This window comes from Cyprinodon tularosa, unplaced genomic scaffold (assembly GCF_016077235.1).
Source record: "Cyprinodon tularosa strain WSP-4 unplaced genomic scaffold, ASM1607723v1 ctg177, whole genome shotgun sequence".
NCBI classification, from domain to species: Eukaryota; Metazoa; Chordata; class Actinopteri; order Cyprinodontiformes; family Cyprinodontidae; genus Cyprinodon; species Cyprinodon tularosa.
In genome coordinates this window covers 531,336-548,946 of record NW_024038589.1, presented here as the reverse complement: position 1 = coordinate 548,946, position 17,611 = coordinate 531,336, and the positions used below count along the sequence as shown (strand labels likewise).

General features: G+C 39.1%; 1 protein-coding gene across 20 annotated transcripts in view; it reads right to left on the bottom strand.

The window, feature by feature from the left end:
• nav3 (neuron navigator 3) overlaps positions 1–17,611 on the bottom strand; it is a 379,763-nt gene that overhangs the window by 2,076 nt on the left and 360,076 nt on the right. For 12 of the 20 annotated variants that reach the window (XM_038281868.1, XM_038281866.1, XM_038281856.1 and 9 more), the window contains 15 exons: positions 15,825–15,949; positions 13,195–13,218; positions 12,681–12,847; positions 12,393–12,479; positions 10,372–10,525; positions 8,394–8,580; positions 5,252–5,349; positions 5,079–5,174; positions 4,752–4,920; positions 4,368–4,603; positions 3,667–3,821; positions 3,340–3,411; positions 1,919–2,115; positions 1,718–1,836; positions 1,319–1,522 (listed from right to left, as the gene is read on the bottom strand). In XM_038281868.1, coding sequence (XP_038137796.1) covers positions 1,319–1,522; positions 1,718–1,836; positions 1,919–2,115; positions 3,340–3,411; positions 3,667–3,821; positions 4,368–4,603; positions 4,752–4,920; positions 5,079–5,174; positions 5,252–5,349; positions 8,394–8,580; positions 10,372–10,525; positions 12,393–12,479; positions 12,681–12,847; positions 13,195–13,218; positions 15,825–15,949 — 2,090 coding nt within the window. The remainder of the gene's footprint in view (positions 1–1,318; positions 1,523–1,717; positions 1,837–1,918; positions 2,116–3,339; positions 3,412–3,666; positions 3,822–4,367; positions 4,604–4,751; positions 4,921–5,078; positions 5,175–5,251; positions 5,350–8,393; positions 8,581–10,371; positions 10,526–12,392; positions 12,480–12,680; positions 12,848–13,194; positions 13,219–15,824; positions 15,950–17,611) is intronic. The other 8 variants (XM_038281863.1, XM_038281864.1, XM_038281876.1 and 5 more) reach the window with 3 other exon arrangements.

The following is a 17,611-nucleotide window of genomic DNA, read 5'->3' as shown; positions in this document are numbered from 1 at the left end:
TAAATTGTGCCTTAAAATATACACATTTATTGAACCACTTTGACTTTCTTTATCAAAGGACAGAATAAAAGTCAGCTGCAGATCACCTTTAAGAATTTAAATCACTATAAATGTCTTCTCAGTAGCCAGAATTATTAAAGTAAGGGATACAATAAATTCCTGATACCTTTGGTATATGGCAATGAATAGTATTTTATGTATTATTTCAAATAGAAAACAATAATTATTTATAAATTTTCAGATAAAACAATTTTTATTTGTTTAATGCATATATCACATGAAACATTTATACTATCACATTGTAAAATATAAATATATAAATGTTTCCACTTTTTAATACATCGAGATTGTGGCACTTTTGGCCTTCCATAGACCAAACTGATGCAGCTGCAACTGATCCTTTTCATTCTGTGATATGTTTCAATTTGAGTACGAAATGTTTTGGTCAAATCTTCCTTTAAGCAGTGGAGCTTCTACAGTAGCCTTGTCTATTTATTCACGTCCACCAGAGAAAATTTAGAAACAGCGCAGCCTCTTAACAATACCTGTCAGAGTGATCCCTGACAGAAACTGCTACGTTTATTAGCGCCATCAGGGCGCCGATGACAGACTGTACAGATGGTGACTGTATTTGCTAGTTTTCTAATTTGTTTTCAAGCTTAGAAACCAATAAATGGAGACATTTTTAAAGTCACCAAACCTGATCTTCAAAATCCAACATGGCTGTCACTTATATTATGCCCTAATAAGTCGTCAAGTTTCACTTGTACTCGTTTTGTGTTAAATAAAGTAATATAAACCAATGAAAACAGATTTTCTAAATTAAAAACTATGCTTTACAGTATTTACATTAAAAAATACTGCTACTAATTAGATTTTTCCTCACATATGAGGGCAAAAATTCGCCACCTCATAAACTCCATCACTGTTTGTTGTGCACTTTGTGAACTCTGCAATCAATTACCTCTATAAACCAGCCAAACTTTTCCTCCCTGCTGCAGAGCTAATGATCTAAATAATGCAGAAGCACTGCCGCATCTGGTGAATTGCTTCCAGTGTTCCTGAAATGGGTTTTGGCTCCACCGCATAATAACTGCGAGCACATACACACCCAGGCTCTCTTGTTAAATCAAGCCAGCCGGTTTTGTATGGCTACCCTTTAATTCCTCTTGGGCTGCAGTAATCATGAATTCTCTTTCCACTTACTTGCCTTCTTTTAGCCATGTTTTAATTTACTTAAAGCGCTGGCTGTTAATACTCTCGTCTTCCTACTAGATTTGCTACTGTTGTTAATACATGAGGTGAGAACGGTCCTCACCAGCGGGTCTCCCTCTGTGTCGCTCTGAGACACCTGCTTGGACGACGTCCCCTCCTTGGACGAGCTGTAGCCGTCATATCCCACATCCTCTGGCCTCAGCTGGAGCAGCGACTGGCCTTCCTGTTGCAGAGCAGCGGCGTTCCACGGATATGTGTCATTCACCCACTTGGACGGATCCTCCCACACTGCTCGCTTCCCATACAGCTAAAGGCCCAGAGTGGAAAAGAGATGCACGCATGAAATTATTTAACACTGAATGCCTTCCTTAGAAACGTGCAAATAAGACTACATAAAAGGCAAAGAGTCCTTTTTGTAGATTGTTAAGGGTCGGTACATTTGTAATAAATGGAGCTGAACATGTTGTGATTGATCCAGCATATTCAAAGTATCATTGTGTACCTGTAATCCTTCTCTGACAGCCTCTAGCAGGTATGGTACCAGGGAGTAGTTCCACAAGTCAGTGAACCAAACCCGAGAACCTTCTACATCCATGGGACAAGACAGGAAGAGACGAGGCCCTGCGGTGTGCAGAGCAGCACCCATCAAACAGAGAAGAAACCATAAACCCAAACGGCGTGTTCTTGTTTTATCTGGACTGACCTATGGTGACATCAGAGGAGCTGTGCGCCTCCAGGAAGCCGTTGAGGTGCTGCCAGGTTTTGGGGATCCAGTCGATGATTTTGATCAGGTCGTTGCTGCGCGTGTTCTTATCTAGCTCCGTCTCAATGAGCTTCCGTCGCAGGAAGCGACCCAGGAAACCTTTGACTGGCTCCGTGTGGTTGGTGCACAGAACCCACCTACAGAACGACAGACGCACCCTTATTAATATCTGCTCATTTTTTTATCATTTACAGTTTTTCATTTTAATAGTTCAAATGCCATCACGTTTCTTTTATCTACTTCTTTAGATAAGACAATGACTACAGATTAAATGACTTGGTTTTTCCATTTGGTTTGAAGGGAATTCACTGAGCGACTGCAAAGCCTCATAATACATCGTCGTCCACATAAGGTCATCCCGCAGGAACGTCTTAATGGATGTACTGCTATTTAGTAAGTTATTATTACATTAAAATGTCAGTTAGTAATGAGGATGTTGCTTCCAGCTGTGTTTAAGCACACAATAGGAACAACCACCTCAATAGAGGGCAAAAACATTTTGTTCATATTTATTGTTTCCTTCAAGTTTTTCTGATGCAATACGTCAAAAAACATTTAAAAAAAGCTTATTGAAATGCTGGATTTCCTTAGCCTAGTAAACCAGCCCCACCCGCCAGTGGCCAAAATTATTTTTGCCTGCGATTGGTCTAGCCTCGATTGATGCCCCAGGCCCTAGAACTGGCGAACCAATCACAATGCAGAGATGGGTTTTGAATTTTTTGATGCAAAGCGGGCAGGGTTTTGAGGGCGTGATGACAAAGCTGCGCGACACTGCAGAAAGCACAAGGAAGATGGCAACAACTATTGAACAGTTCTCGTTTGACTCGGCTTTGGAATCAGTTTTGGAAGGATGACACTTAGGGTTTTCATTGAAACCTGAGCAGGAAGAGGCTCTACGCTCATTCATTTTTAAGAAGGACGTATTTGCTGTTTCGTGCTTACAGTACGTCACAGTCAGTTGCGCTCATTGGTCAGAGCGTTGGCCAATAGGCACAGACATGGTTTGAAAAACAACGGTTTGTTCCCATCAATAATCTTCCAATGTCTCATTCATCGGGGCCAGGCTAAATTATACATTTAATCTTACATTTAGTCTGGTTTATCAGGCAAATATTTCCTGTTTGTATGGAAAATCTGTTTCAATATGGTTTGTCGTTTGTTTGGCTCCCTCTAGTAGAGAGTTTGCTGCTGTTTCTAATATTTTAATTATCTTATTTTTGTGATATTAGAAATTTTCTGTTGCTTCTGTTGATTTTGGAGTTTGGATCACACACTCTTTTGCAGCTTGTTCTGTCATTTACTATTGTGTTCGCAGAGAAAGGAGTCAGACAAGCTGGATTAAACACATGAAGGCTTCAAACCTGAAGTTGTGATGAAGCTCCAGGTTTGGAGAGGAGGAGACCCCTTGGCTCATGGTCCCGATGACATAAGGGCTGAACAGGGGGAGGAAAAAAACATGGCTATTTCAAGCTAGAGCTTCACTGATACAAATATACACATTCACATTTTCTTATGCTCTTATTTTATTCACATTTAGCTTGTCAGACTTATACTGGGCTGCTGCCCTTAGAGGTGGATTTCTCACATCAGGCGGTATAAAGGAAACTGATCTGATCTGAGTCGACTTGGCTGAGGCTGTTGCCACCAGTCCAGCTTGTCCCTTCAAGGTGTTTCACTTTCTTCCTCACCATTTATGGTACTTGCAGTTGAGGAAGCCGTTGAATATGTCGCTGAGAGAGCCGATGTGGTGGAGGTTGTCCAGGATGACCACAGTGGGCAGCTCTGCGTCTGTCCGCTCAGAGTTACACCGCTCTGCTAGGTTGGACAGGTACCGACGGAGGTCCTGTGGAAGAGGAAGTCCAACTTTTGATCAATAAAGTTTCTATGAGATACACTAAAAACTCTGAAAAAATATTTCTGGAGGGATTTTATGTGAGCAGCACCAAATAGCAAAGAAGTGTGAGGTGGAAGTGAAAGGAAAAACTAAAACCTCTGAAAGTGGACAAAAGGTTTGTTTTATTCAGTCCACAGAACTTCCAAACTCAATAACATATGGTAACTTTAGATATATAAGTAAATAGGAAGGAAGGAAGGAAGGAAGGAAGGAAGGAAGGAAGGAAGGAAGGAAGGAAGGAAGGAAGGAAGGAAGGAAGGAAGGAAGGAAGGAAGGAAGGAAGGAAGGAAGGAAGGAAGGAAGGAAGGAAGGAAGGTGAAAGAAAAAAATATGGAAAAAATACAAAAGCAAGTAAAAGGGAACATTTAAAAGTGGATACAAAGAAAGAAAGAGAAAATACTTCATTCATTCTCCTTTAATTCCAGTAGTTGGCCAGTATGTGCAGCAGCCATTTTACAATGAAAATATGTTCGATGAAAGAGTAAAGCTCTTTACCTTGCTTGAGTTCTGGTCCACATTAAAGCTGGCCACGTTGTGCTCTGTCACCTCCTGGCCCATCTGCGTAATGATGTACTCAGCCAGCTTGGCAGCCAGGAAGGATTTTCCTGTGCCGCTGGGTCCTGAGAGGATGATCCGCCGATGCTCCATCAACAGGTTGAGGTACCTCTGGATTATAGGCTTTGGAATGAGAGTGTCAAACACAAGGCTGTCTATGCTGTTCTCCTTCACACCTAGGATGAGAACAGAGGGAAAAAAACAAATTACCCACATCAGAAATGTGTTTTACATTTCTTTCTGTTTTGTTTCTGGAAAACATCATGATAAAAGCTGACTTTTAGCAAGAAAGCCAAATGCTAATGAGTAAAATATGCAGCATACCTTTGAGGTTGACCTTGATTAGGTTGTTGTCGCCCACCAGGTATCCACAGGGCAACAGCTCAGGCACTTCAGACGCGTGGCAGCGAATCACATCCCCCATCCTGTAGCCCACAATGCTGTCAGAGCTAAGACCCAGGCTGATCCCAGGATCGACCCGGAACACATACTCCTACAGGAGGGCGGCAGCCAAGGAGGCATAACTGTACTTTATTAAATGTTACTGCAAACTGGGCAGAACCTTACACACAACTGGAGTATTTAAAAAACAAAAAAAACAACTGTGCTTGAAAGCAATGTTTCATTGCCTCAAGGTGAGGATCTGCTCACCTTAAAGAGACGTCGAATGACCCCATCCAGGACATCCCACTTGGTCTTACCGCTGACGCCTATAGAGCCAATCAGGTACTCATGGCTTTGTGGACCCTGAAGAATAAGCAGAACTGTTACTGTAAGAGTCAGGAGGTGTAAGAATATATTACTGGGATCCCAGCTGGTCAAACCTTGGTGCTTTTTGGTGCATTGCTGATGCTAACCATGATCCTCACACTGCGACTTTCCTTGCGGAGGTTTCCCTCGTAGCCATCGTCCAGTAGGATATCTGAAAGGGAGACCTTCCATTAACAAATAACACATCGACAACTTACAGAGAAAGCGGAGGTGTGGATGCCATATTGGCCAAGTCTGAAACAAAGGTAGGTTATTGGCACCTACAGTCAGATAGACTCAAAATGTTACATTAGATATCTTCAGTCATTTTTGCTAAAGTTCCTGTAGTTTTAGTGTTCATGCTCTTTAGAATGCAGAGCAGCTACATTATTCATTTCATTCACCTGTCTAACTTTGCCTGGTTTCTCATTAAAGCTCAACTCATCCGCCTGCTCCTGCCTCTATTTAAGCTGCCTGCTACCAGCCATCAGGGCAAGTTTATTTCTCTCCAGCCTGTGGTGAGAGTGTTTTTAGCGTATCTTAGGGTTTCTGATTTCCCGGTCTGCGTCTTAACCACTGAGCCTGCCTGTTCCTGTCCTGATCCGTTTGCCTGACCTGTCTTTGTACTCCTGGACCTCTGAGCCTGCCTGTTTCTGTTCTGATCTGTTTGCCAGACCTGGCTTCGGACTCCTGTACCTCTGGTTATGCCTGTTCCTGTTCTGATCTCTTTGCCCTAACCTGCCTTTGGATTCCGGGACCTCTGAGCCTACCTGTTTCTGTTCTGGTCTGTTTGCCTGACCTGGCCTCAGACTCCTGGATCTCTGAGCCTGCCTATTCCTGTTTTTATCTTTTTGCCTTACCTGGCTCCGGACACCTGGTCACCTCAGCCTGTCTGTTCCTGTTCTGATCTGGTTGCCTAACCTGGTTTCTGATTTCTGAACCTCTGAGCCTCCCTAGTCCTGTTTTGATCTGTTTACCTGACTTTGCTTCTGACTTCTTTGGGACACTCTGGGCGGCACCCGCCGCATCTTGCGTGCAGCCCATAGGCTGGATCCTACCACATTGTCTGGCTACGGACTGAACTTTTAAACCAGTTTAGTGACTCATGTTCATAATCTTCCTCCGTGAGTTTTACGTGGTCACATTGTTTCCTCTCTCCAAAGTTTCCTGCTTCAGATGCCCTAGCAACTTCTACTCTGATCTGCCGGTTTTAAAGAAACTTTTTTTTTTTATTCCATTCCATTCCATTACAATTCCACTTTTTCAATTAATTTCCTGAATACTGGGTCCTCTGTTCTGAGTCGTGACATTATCAAGTCTAATGTTATGCACTTTAAACCAGCCTTCTAATTTTGCAGACACAAACACGGTTTTCATTATACAAAATCCTTTTGGACAAGTTCATGTTCCTTCCTGTTCCAGCATGTTTAAGCATTCACATCAGAAACTACACTATGAAATGGAGGATCTGCAGAGATCTCTGACTCCAACTTGATAGAATATTTTCAGGATGAGCCAAGTGGGGCCTTCATGTCCAACATCATGTCTGACCTTACAAATGTGCCTCAGAAAAACGGTTAAAGATCCCCTTCTTGTAGAAAACCTGTTGAAAAGAGCTGAACCCATTAAAGCTGCTGAAACGTTTTGGTGATCATATAAAAATACCTTTGACTGATGTTTGTCTCTCAGGTTTATAAAATAATTTAAAAAATGTACTGCAAGTGTACTGTAAGTTAGTCATTTCTAAATATCTTCTTCAGGTTCTGACTGTTAGCGTACTAAATGTCCCTCTATTGTCCTATTCTATTTTCTTCCAGCGTGAGGCTTGTATGGAAGGTAGTAGACCTTTTGGGCAACAAGGACTACATTTTATGCTTTTTTTGAACACATTTTTCAGTTTGCCTCCATCTTTATACGCCAACAACTGCAACTAACTTAATTTATTTCCCTCTGTTGGTGGAATAAAAGCAGTACTTGGTATTCAAAGGGCGTACTGCCTGGGTGCTCCTTTTATTTCATTGCTGTTTGCTTGTTTAAGAAACAGTTAACAGTGGCTATTTCTGTTAATTACAGAACAAGTTAGACAGACCTAATTACTTTTTCTTACACAGTGTTGGTATATTTATGTGAAAGGGTCCTGATCTACTGATCCCTACAGTTTTCTGGTATGTATTTACAGTGTTTTTCCATTATGTCAAATTCACAACCGTAGACTTTAAAGGTGGAAAGTCATGTTAAATGACTTTTTATTTATTTATACGCCTAAAACTCAATCTAGTTGAACGAAAAGCTTTTTCTATAATCTTACTGCCTCCTGCTGGCGTATAATTTGTGATATTATGCCTTTTCTTTGATCAGTTTTTTACTACATTAAGGTCCTCCCATTGTTTTTGCAATTATTACGTAGGTAAACACAGAAGTAGCAGCACCTCCAGGCAAAGCTGTGTAAGAAATAGAAAAAAGCATTTGATTGCACATTACACATTACGTGTACATTACACATTACAGTGTGAACATAAGTGGAAGCCAAAGCTAAAGCTATAGCAGGACAGTTAGGATCTGTAAGGTAGCTGCCTCTCTTTTTAACATCAGGCTTTCTGACAGAATCCACATTACTGCCAACAGATGGCGCCACATTTATGTCTGCACATTGCACCCTGAGCTGGAATTCTACTTAGGCATGAGAAGGGCTATTTAAACAATATCAGGACGGATGCTTTGTTTATATAACCTAATTTGATCAAGATCGAATGTTTTTGGACAGGTATATAAGTCAACTGTGTGCCATTAATATATGTTATTTGTATGGAACGACAAACATGAAGTAGCACATTATTGTGAGTTGAAAAAGTGGCGTCCATTTGTGTTTAATCTTCATAATTCAAGGTGTGCTTCATCCTTATATCTTCTGTTTAGCCCCGTCCATCTTTTAAAAGAAAGTGCCCCAGATCATGATGCTGCCCCCACCATGCTTTCCTGTGATGATGTTGTGTTCAGAGTGTTGCATGTAGTCCAGTTTTGGTTTTCTCTTGATCATTGTTTCATTAGCAAGCGCAAAAGATTCAGTCTGTTAGTTGAAACGTGACAAAATAAAAGGTTCGAGAGGATTTGAGGAGAGCAAATTCAAACAGTCTCCAGTCTAAAGCTGACAACCCTTTAATTTGAGCTTTGATGCTGTTTGGCACCCTGGACTGATGGGTCTGACAATCAACTCACCAGACATGATGGAGTCGGTGATGTTGAGGTTATTGAGCGACAGTCCGAGCGACTGCCGTGACGAGGATGAGGAGGTGCTGGAGGCCTCTGAGGGCGGCCGGGCCATCTTGACAGGAGTCATCGTGGGTGTGGCGTTCCCGCTCGACTTGAGGCGATCGTTCTCTGCTTTCAGCGCCTCGATCTCATTCTGTGAAGATGTAGAAATAATACATAAAAATTAAATATCAAAGGGAAGCAGCATTAAACCAAAGCCTTGTGTGACAGCAGCTCCAACAGCTAGCAGCTAAGAGATTATAAACCCGGAGGGTCTTTGTTCTCTAAAAACCCTCTTTTGTACTGAAGTTAAACCTCAGATAAAGAATATCAGATGATCCCCAGATCTAAGAGCAGACTAGAGGTGCTAGAAACTAGATAATCAGGATCTACAAAGTGAGGCATTACTGGTTATTTGAGTGATGGAAAATCTTAAATGAATATTTTATAGTGAGGGGGAAAAAAATCAAATAAATACTTTGCCTTGTTTGTTTCGATTGTCTGTTGTGCCCTAATTTCTAGCAGGTACAGATTTAATTTACAGTCTTGCTTTGTGCTTCTTTGCCTCAAACAGAGCCTGGCCATTGCTTGGAAACAGCAAGGAGTGACCTCCTGACCCCCCCTCCGATAATGATGCTGTCTAAAACATGGGGAAAAGTAACACACGCTCTCTGTTTCATACATTGCAGTTGGACAGCTCCTTTAAGCAGGCGTTCAGCACGGAGAAAACCAAATCCCAGTCTGCCCACGACGAGATGGAGGAGTTTCTATGTTTTATCCATGTATGGTACAATGCTGCCATTTGATAACAAAATACGTCCACTTTTAAGATCTAGTGCACTGAAAGACAACCATAAGAGAACTAATAGCACGGTTTATATTTGTACCATTTGATGGAATGTCAATGTCCTTTTATGCAGATGTATTTACAGGGTGTAGTCATATTTTGAGATCTCAAAAATCATGAAAACAAGTAATTTTATGGTGTTTTTGGATGGGAAAAAATAAATACTCATCAATAAATGAAATAAGTTCACTCTGCTAAGGTGTAATGTGCTATATTTGCCATATGTTAACACTGTACCATTGAGATTACCATTGTATAGTATTGATCGCATGCACTGACCCACTAGGGTCTGTTATAATAAGGCATTATGTGAGTCCTTTTCATACTACATATGTCTACACTGGAACATCAGTTCACAGATGCAGTAAGATATACAGAGCATCATGAAGATACTCAAAATGTTGAAAAATATCTTTTATTTTTAAGTTTTAAATAAACTCCATTGTCAACACTTCTTGTTACTCTGGACTGTTTACAAAATAACCTGGGTTGTTAAATAAAGGTCTTTACAAAAATTAACCAAAATCCCTTGTTTATAATCATCTCCACTACCGTACAGTGTTGCCAAATGATAAATCAAAGTCAACAAAAATACCTAAAAAAAACAATATTTTTAAAAAATGACTTCATTATGTTTACTTGGTTTATTTTATGTGATAAAAACATCTAAAATATTTTTGTATTGTTTGGCATCATTATGAGTACTGTAGAAGGTATTTCCAATAGGAATATACCAAATAGGAACATCCTTAATTAACTGTGTGTATTTGATGTGTTGGGCCCATTTTTACCAGCTAACATCTGGCATTAAAGGTGATGAAAAATTTCTGCAAGATAACAACCTTCCTGACGTCAAGCATGATAGTGCTAATGTGGCTATTCCTGCTCCAAAAATCTTCACAATTCCTCCACATTAAGGTCAAAACACTCACTACCAATTATTACATATGTTGTTCCTATAACAGATTTTTTTCCCATAGGTCTACTTTTTAATATTTGATAAATAAATGTCTTTTTTTTCATGAATGAAGGAAACAAACAGCAGCTGTGACTGACATATTTGTCAACCCTGGTTAGATTGGCTGGTTCCAGTCTCACCTGCATGCGGTTCATGGCCTCTCGGATCTGGTCCAGGTGGTGAGCAGAGCTGAGCGCCTCCAGGCGGATGTCTGTCAGCTTGAGCTCCTTCTCTCTGAGCTCGTTCTTCAGCTGCAGGATGATTTCAGCCTCGGCTTCGGTGCATTCGCACAGCCTGGAACAGTGATTACACACAGGGAAGAGGAGTGGGGGGGGGGGGTTGTGTCACCTCTAGGGTTGAACTAAACACGCACACAGCACACACAGCCTGGAGAGAATATGCTGAAAGGAAACAGGGAAGCTTCACTTTAGAAGGGAGATGCGTGATAATGATCGTCAGTGAGGAAGTGGAGGATTTGAAACAGAGAATCACTCCAGTGAATCTTCTCCCTACAAAACTGGTTGGATTGAAAGAAAGCTGTCTTTTTTCCTTCTTAAGTCAAAAACATGCATTCATGTCTCCAAACCTCCTGCACGACAGAGGAAAACTACGCCCGACGTGTTAAACTGAAGTAAACCCACCAGCTGCCTCACAGCAGCAGCTGCATGCTGACCGGCCATATCTTTTTCCCTTTATTCAACCTACATTGCTTTTTAAAAGTATTTATACTCCTTGAAATGTTCTAAATTCAGGGGAATTTACTGTGATAGACAACCACATATTAGAACATAATAATATGAGATGGAATCAAGTTTTTAGCAGATGAAATTTAAAAAGTTATTGTATTTTAGCAGGAAAACTAACCTATTTTTTAAAATCTTTACAGAAAAGATTTTTCAGTATTTAAAAATAAAATGGATAATTTCCCACGAGTGCAAAAGAAAATAAAGCACATTTTTGTTTACCTGATAAACCAGACTAAATGTGAGATTAAATGTGTAATTTAGTCTGGCCCCAATGAATGAGACATCGGAAGATTGTTGATGAGAACAACCCGTTGTTCTCATCAACCTGCCAACGTTCTGACCAATGAGCGCTACTGACTGTGACGTAGTAAGAGCGACAGAAAGCTGGTGGGAGAGTGGAAACAAACAGCCTGTTGGTAAAACGGCGAATACATCCTTCTTAAAAATGAATGATAGTAGAGCCTCTTCCTGCTCACGTTTCAATGAAAATCACATGTCTAATCCTTCAAAAACTGATTCCAAAGCTGAAAAAGTCCAGAGGTATTTTACTGAACACAAAAATGTTGTTGTAGGAACTGAAAACTTATGAACTGATTTTATGGACATTTTGTACCAGAGGTTCTTCACTCAGAAGAACAATTTATTAAAATTAATTAATGATCCAGATTCTGTGCAAGTTTTAGCTATAGGCGCAAATCACAACAGGGGGCCAAATTAGCTTCTTTGCGGAGCGCTGCACTCTCTGAGAGCTTTTCTAGTTTTTGAAGTAATTACAACATATTTAGGTCAACACGTTAAACCTGTTGTGGATTGCTTTAAAGAAATAAAAACCTCCACCTTATGAGTTTTTGTTAATTCAGAGAGAATTGCTCGGTTATATATTTGAATTATGGCCTAAAAGTTTCAATATGGCCTCCTCTAACCAGACCACCTGAGCAGAAGATGTCTGCAGTTCCTCCAGAGTTACAATGGGCATCATGGCTGCTTCTTTGATTAATGCATTTCCAACACAGAAGATGGGACAATGAGATGTCGAAAGCATGGGATTTTTTTTTTTTTTTACAAAAAATAATTTAATAATAAACTTATTCGCAACTTGAAATATCCATATTTCCCTTTTGTATTAATAAAGTATATTTGTATTGAGTGAAACTGAATTCATTAGATCTGTTCTTTGATGACGGAGGTGATGTTTCCCCATAAATTGTCTAATTAATCTTCCATTTCATAACTATGCACTGCTTTGTGTTGTCTATCACATAAAACACACAACAAGTGTTGCTTTTAAATCACAAATTGTGAAAATGTGCCCAGACACTTTGGATTTAAAGGCGCTGACATGAAAAGAGAAAGTCACACCAATACAATCCAGTGCACACACACTCCCATGGAGCATGCCCCTCAGAGCCTGTTACCGAGATCTGTGTTTGTAGACCACATGACCGTTATGCTTTTTCTTTGCCGTCCATAGTGTGGAGGACTTGCTGTCGCAATTGCAATCGCTACAGCGGACAGAGAACATTTCAGAGCAAGTGATAGGAGATAGATAGAGAGAGAGAGAACATTGTTGAGGGAATGAGTGAGGTGTTAATTTAAGGATGTATGTTAAAAAAAAGAAAAGGAAAAAAAAATAAAAAATTCACAAAGAGAAAAAACAAAAACCCAAGAGTGTATCTTTGTGTTGTTGATGATGTCAAACTCACTCGGTGGTGGAGGGGGAGGAGCGCAGCGTGGCAACGCTACCCTGTCTGTTGTCATGCTGCAGTTTGGGCGAGGAAGGTACTGAGTCGGTCATCTCCTCCATCTCGTCGTGGGCCGACTGGGATTTGGTTTTCTTCTTGCTGAACGCCTGCTTGAAGGAGCTGCGCAACTGCAATGCATGAAACAGAGAGTGCATGTTATTTCTCTCCAGGTTTCAGACAGCATCATTACTTAGGAGGGTCAGGGGGTCACTCCGTGCTGTTTCCAAGCAATGGCCAGGCTCTTTTTGAGGCAAAGAGGCAGAAAACAAGACTGTAAGTAGAAATGAGAATGGGGGGGGGGGCTAGAAATTAGGGCAGAACAGGCAATCAAAACAAACGAGGTATTAAAAAAATAAAAAAATGAATGGTCAAAGGGAGGAAGTTTATTGAATCCATGCTGACGTTTAAAAAAAAAACAGAAGAGTATGGAAGAAGGCGGGGCGAAGAAACACAAGACACTCTGGAGACCACTGACCTGAGCTGGGATGGAATCAGCCACCTGAAGATGCAGAACACACCCAATGTTAAGGAACGTAGACACACACACATGTTCACACCGACAACAGCTCAGATCTCTGTTCTACACAGTGTGGCTGAGAAAGTAGAGTTATTACAAATGGAGGAGCGAGGAGAAATGACAGAAACTACGATTAATAAAGTTATATTTGACTGGTATGCAAACAGATCTGCTACAGAAGAGCAAACCAACCGGAACCGGCTCTGTTTAGATGGAGGAATCAATCTAGAGGACAAATTCAGATCAGAAAAATTAAATATGTACAAAAATTTATGGCCACTTATCTAATCCTACAGGATCCCTGACCCCCAAAGACATGGACCTCACTAGACCATATGTTGTGCAACAATATCTGATCAGGAAATACAAGCAGATCCTTCAGTCCTTGACAATATGGGGGGGAAAGTCATGACCTTAAACTTGTTAAATTCTTCCTGGTCTTGGTGATGGACTTGATCTAAAAACCTCCTGCTCCTAGTAAGGACCTTACCCAGAAACCAATGAAAACTACTGACTTTTAAAACACATTTTCAAGCAGAAGGAAAATGTGGTTCCTGATGTCTGCAGCGATGAAAATCTTTGTGCTGCATAACTTACAGGAACCCTAAGGAGAAATGTATATAAAGCCCTTAAAGTCCTCACCAGAGCTTCAGCAGGTTCTTCTCAACACAGATTTAAAGGAATAATCTGAAAGAGTTTATTGAAGTGGAAAACTGAGGCCAGACTGAAAACAGCCACTGAGAACAGACAATGTCAATTATCTCTGGAATCATCAGAGGTTTTAAGATAATGAAGGAGCAGAGCAGAGGACAAACCACAGTCAGTATTCCAGCAAGGACTGGGTGAAAATTATGAAAAAGAGACGTTTGATTCAAAGCTCAGGTTTTAGTCCCAAAGGATATTTTGGTGTTACCTGTATGGAGTGAATTTTGTTCCATTATTGTTGCAAAGGAAGAACATGTTTTGTAAATAAAAATTAAGAAAAAATGTAGTCCAGAAATTAAATATTGAAAAAAATTCTTAATCAAAAACAAGTTTTGAGAAAACCAGCTGTTCTCACAGATTTTACTTTTGAAAATTATTTATTTTTTTAATAGTTGTGTCTTTCAAATTTTATTTCATTTTTCAAATTTCTCTTTCAGTGCGAGGTTTAAAAATTGCATTCTTTTCAATTTGGGTTGTACAGATCACATTCTCTTCACTTCTGGGGGCGGGCTTTCCGCTGAAGTGAAGAGCAAATACCCATTTCTATTGGTCTGCAACGTCTTTAAGTGTTTATTTTTGGGCTTGAAGTAGAGAGAATAGGATCTTTAAAATGCAAATTGAATGAATGCAATGTGTTAAACTTAATCTTGAAAAAAAAAATTGAAAAACAAAAATTTTTAAAATATAAACTTTGTACTTATAAGGTTTCAAAACATTGAAGAAGATATTTGCAAAAATAAATTTGAAAAAATCAAGACATTAACAACATTAAAAACTTATTTCAAGTTTAATTTCTGAATTTCCTTCTTTTTTTTTTCAATTTTCAATTTAAAAAAATGCAATAAAATTCACTACATATGCCTCCTGCCATTAAGGGGATTTGCATTCATCCTTTTGCAGCCGTAGATATATAAGAATGACATTTCAACAGCCATTGTTATGCTTCTGGAAAATACTGTACAACATTGACTCTCCTATGGAATGTGAGAGCAAAGTTATCAGCCAAATGCTGGATATCTAAATGATATTTTATCATATCTTAATAGTATTTAATTATTAAGTGATCTTTATACAAAAGGGAGATCTGGGTGCAAAAACTTATAGTAGTAGCAATTCAAAACTTCCCCACTTTCCTTGATGGGCCCTTGGCTGCTCCTTGGCTGCTCCCACTTAATTCCTTTTTAAACATCAATCTTTTTACTAAACTATTCTTTCTGTCATGATTTGTGGACATTAAGATCTAAAGAGAAGCGCCATATCCTGGTCAGACCCTGTAATTCAGTGAAAGAGTAAAAAATTATGCAAGAGGGGGTCACTCCAGTGGCTGGAAGTTAGAGGGAAGTTGGCTGCCATTCGGCTGTCGTTTGACTGGGAAGGGTCATTTTGAATGGCTGCTACTGTAACTGCAAGAGGGAAAGACATCAGCAATAAAAAGAAAGAAGGAATTGTGGTCCATTAAACCACAAAGGTTAAAAGGTCATTCCAAAAAAGATTATCAAAAGGTGGAAAACACAAGCATGGTGGTGGAGGTGTGATGACATGGGCCTGTTCTGCAGCCAGAGAGCCTGGGTAGGTTGCAAACTTTCAGTAGTTTAGAAAAACTGCATAACGTATAAACTGCAACCAAAGAGAGAAAATCTTTGCGACGGCTACGTCAAAGGCAAGACCTAAGACAGGAAGTGCTGAGGCGGCATTAATAAACTGCTTTAATCCTAAATCTGACCATAAAGACCGGAACGATTTATGACATCATATGGAAAATAAGTTGATTCTTCAAGCTCCTGGAACTCTGAGTACTTTCTGTGACTGTACTTCCAGTAGAAGAAGCCGTCCTAAACCCCGACTGTAATTCTCATGGTAATGTCTTTCTTTTCTCCACTTACCCAGCTCTTCTTCTTTTTCTTTTTATCCTCGGCATCCTTGCCCAAGCTGCCCATGCTGGCATGACTGGCAGCGCTGTTGATGCTGGACATGCTTTCTGACGAGTGCTGCCGTCTAATCCGAAGGTCTGATGGAGACAGACAAAATGTTCCTCAGTACGGAAAAAGGCTAAGCCGATGAGCTGACGTGACAGCTTCTGCCGTTTTTAAGAGTCTGTAGCGATATACAGTCAGACTGGTGCATATAAAGGTCATCAGGCAGCGTTACTGTTGCTGCTGACTGAGGCTGCAGAATATACCATGGTTGGGAAAAGTATTTCTCCTCTTACACTGGAAAAACAATCTAGAAATGAGTAAAAAATGTCTCTCTTAATTAAGTTTATTTACCCTTATTTTGTGTAAATGAGATAGTTTGCCAATGGAATGAGTATTTTTACTCTTAAAATAAGATAACTGGATAATATGCACTTGAATAAAGGCAATGCAATTGTGTTTTCTTATTTCAAATGTAAATTGTCTTGTTCTATTGGCAAAATGTCTGTTTTACTTCCTCAATCCAAGAACAAATGCACTTATTTTAAGAAAAAATTACTTATCTAATTACTTATCTTTTTCCAGTGTAAAGAGGATTACTTAAAGTTTCTTTGTTTCACCTAAATGTTTCAGATCAAACTAATTGTTAATATTCAATCAAGATAACAGAAGGTTTTTGAATCTGAGGGAAAAGAATCCCACACAATCCTGCTTCAATGTGAAAAGATAATTAATGAAGCTTATTTACTCAACAGTTTAAATCATACATGCAGGTTTTCCAGCATTAAGGGTCAGTTTAAGGTGACGTCATAATGTCCCACAAAAAATAAAGGCTATTCCATGCTTTTATTTTTAAAAACCATTCAGATATGGACATACATGGAGTGAATTTTGCTTCATCATTATTGTAAGCAAAATAACATCTATTGTAAATAAAAAATTAAAAAAAAAAAAAAAAATAATAATAATAATAATAATTCTGAAATAACACGTTTAAAAATTTGTAATCAGGAAAAACTTTGCTTTTTTCCTCAAATATATATATATTTATGTTTTCTTCTAACCCTTTTTGATTTTCTCATATTTTTTAAAACAGATTTTTATATTTTTAGGTTATCTTTTTATTTCTCCTTTTCAGATCGAGTTTTCCGCATTTTATTCTTTTCTGATTTTGTTAAAAGATCACATTCTTAATACAAATACTTGATTTTGATGCACACATCGACCAATAAAAATGTTGATGCTAGCATTTGCTAGCATTTGCTTAGTTCTTTAGGGGAAAGCCCACTCGTAGAAGGAAAAACAAGGTGATCTTTAAAATGCAGTATGAAAATAATGCAAGTTACAAAACTCAATTTAAAACAGAATAAAATAAAATATGAAAAAAGGTTTTTAAAAATTGGAATATGATCTTTGAAAGAAAAAAAATATCCCAATTATTTGAAAAGATAACATCTGAGAAAACGTTAAAAAATGAAAGCAGAGAATGTATTTTTAAAACCTTTTTTTATTAAGAACTTTTTCAGAATTTCATTTCTGGATAATATTTTTGTAAAATTTCTATTTACAAAAAGTGTTCTTTTCTTGTAATAATAATGGAACACAATTCACTCCATAGACTGACTGCAGATCTCCTGATTTGCTCTTATGTTTTTTAAGTTTGGGTAGTGATTAGTTATCTTTTGAGTTCTTTTAGGTTATTGATTCTGCCACACAGGCTCTACATGTTGTATTTCTTTCTTTACAGGTCTAATGGT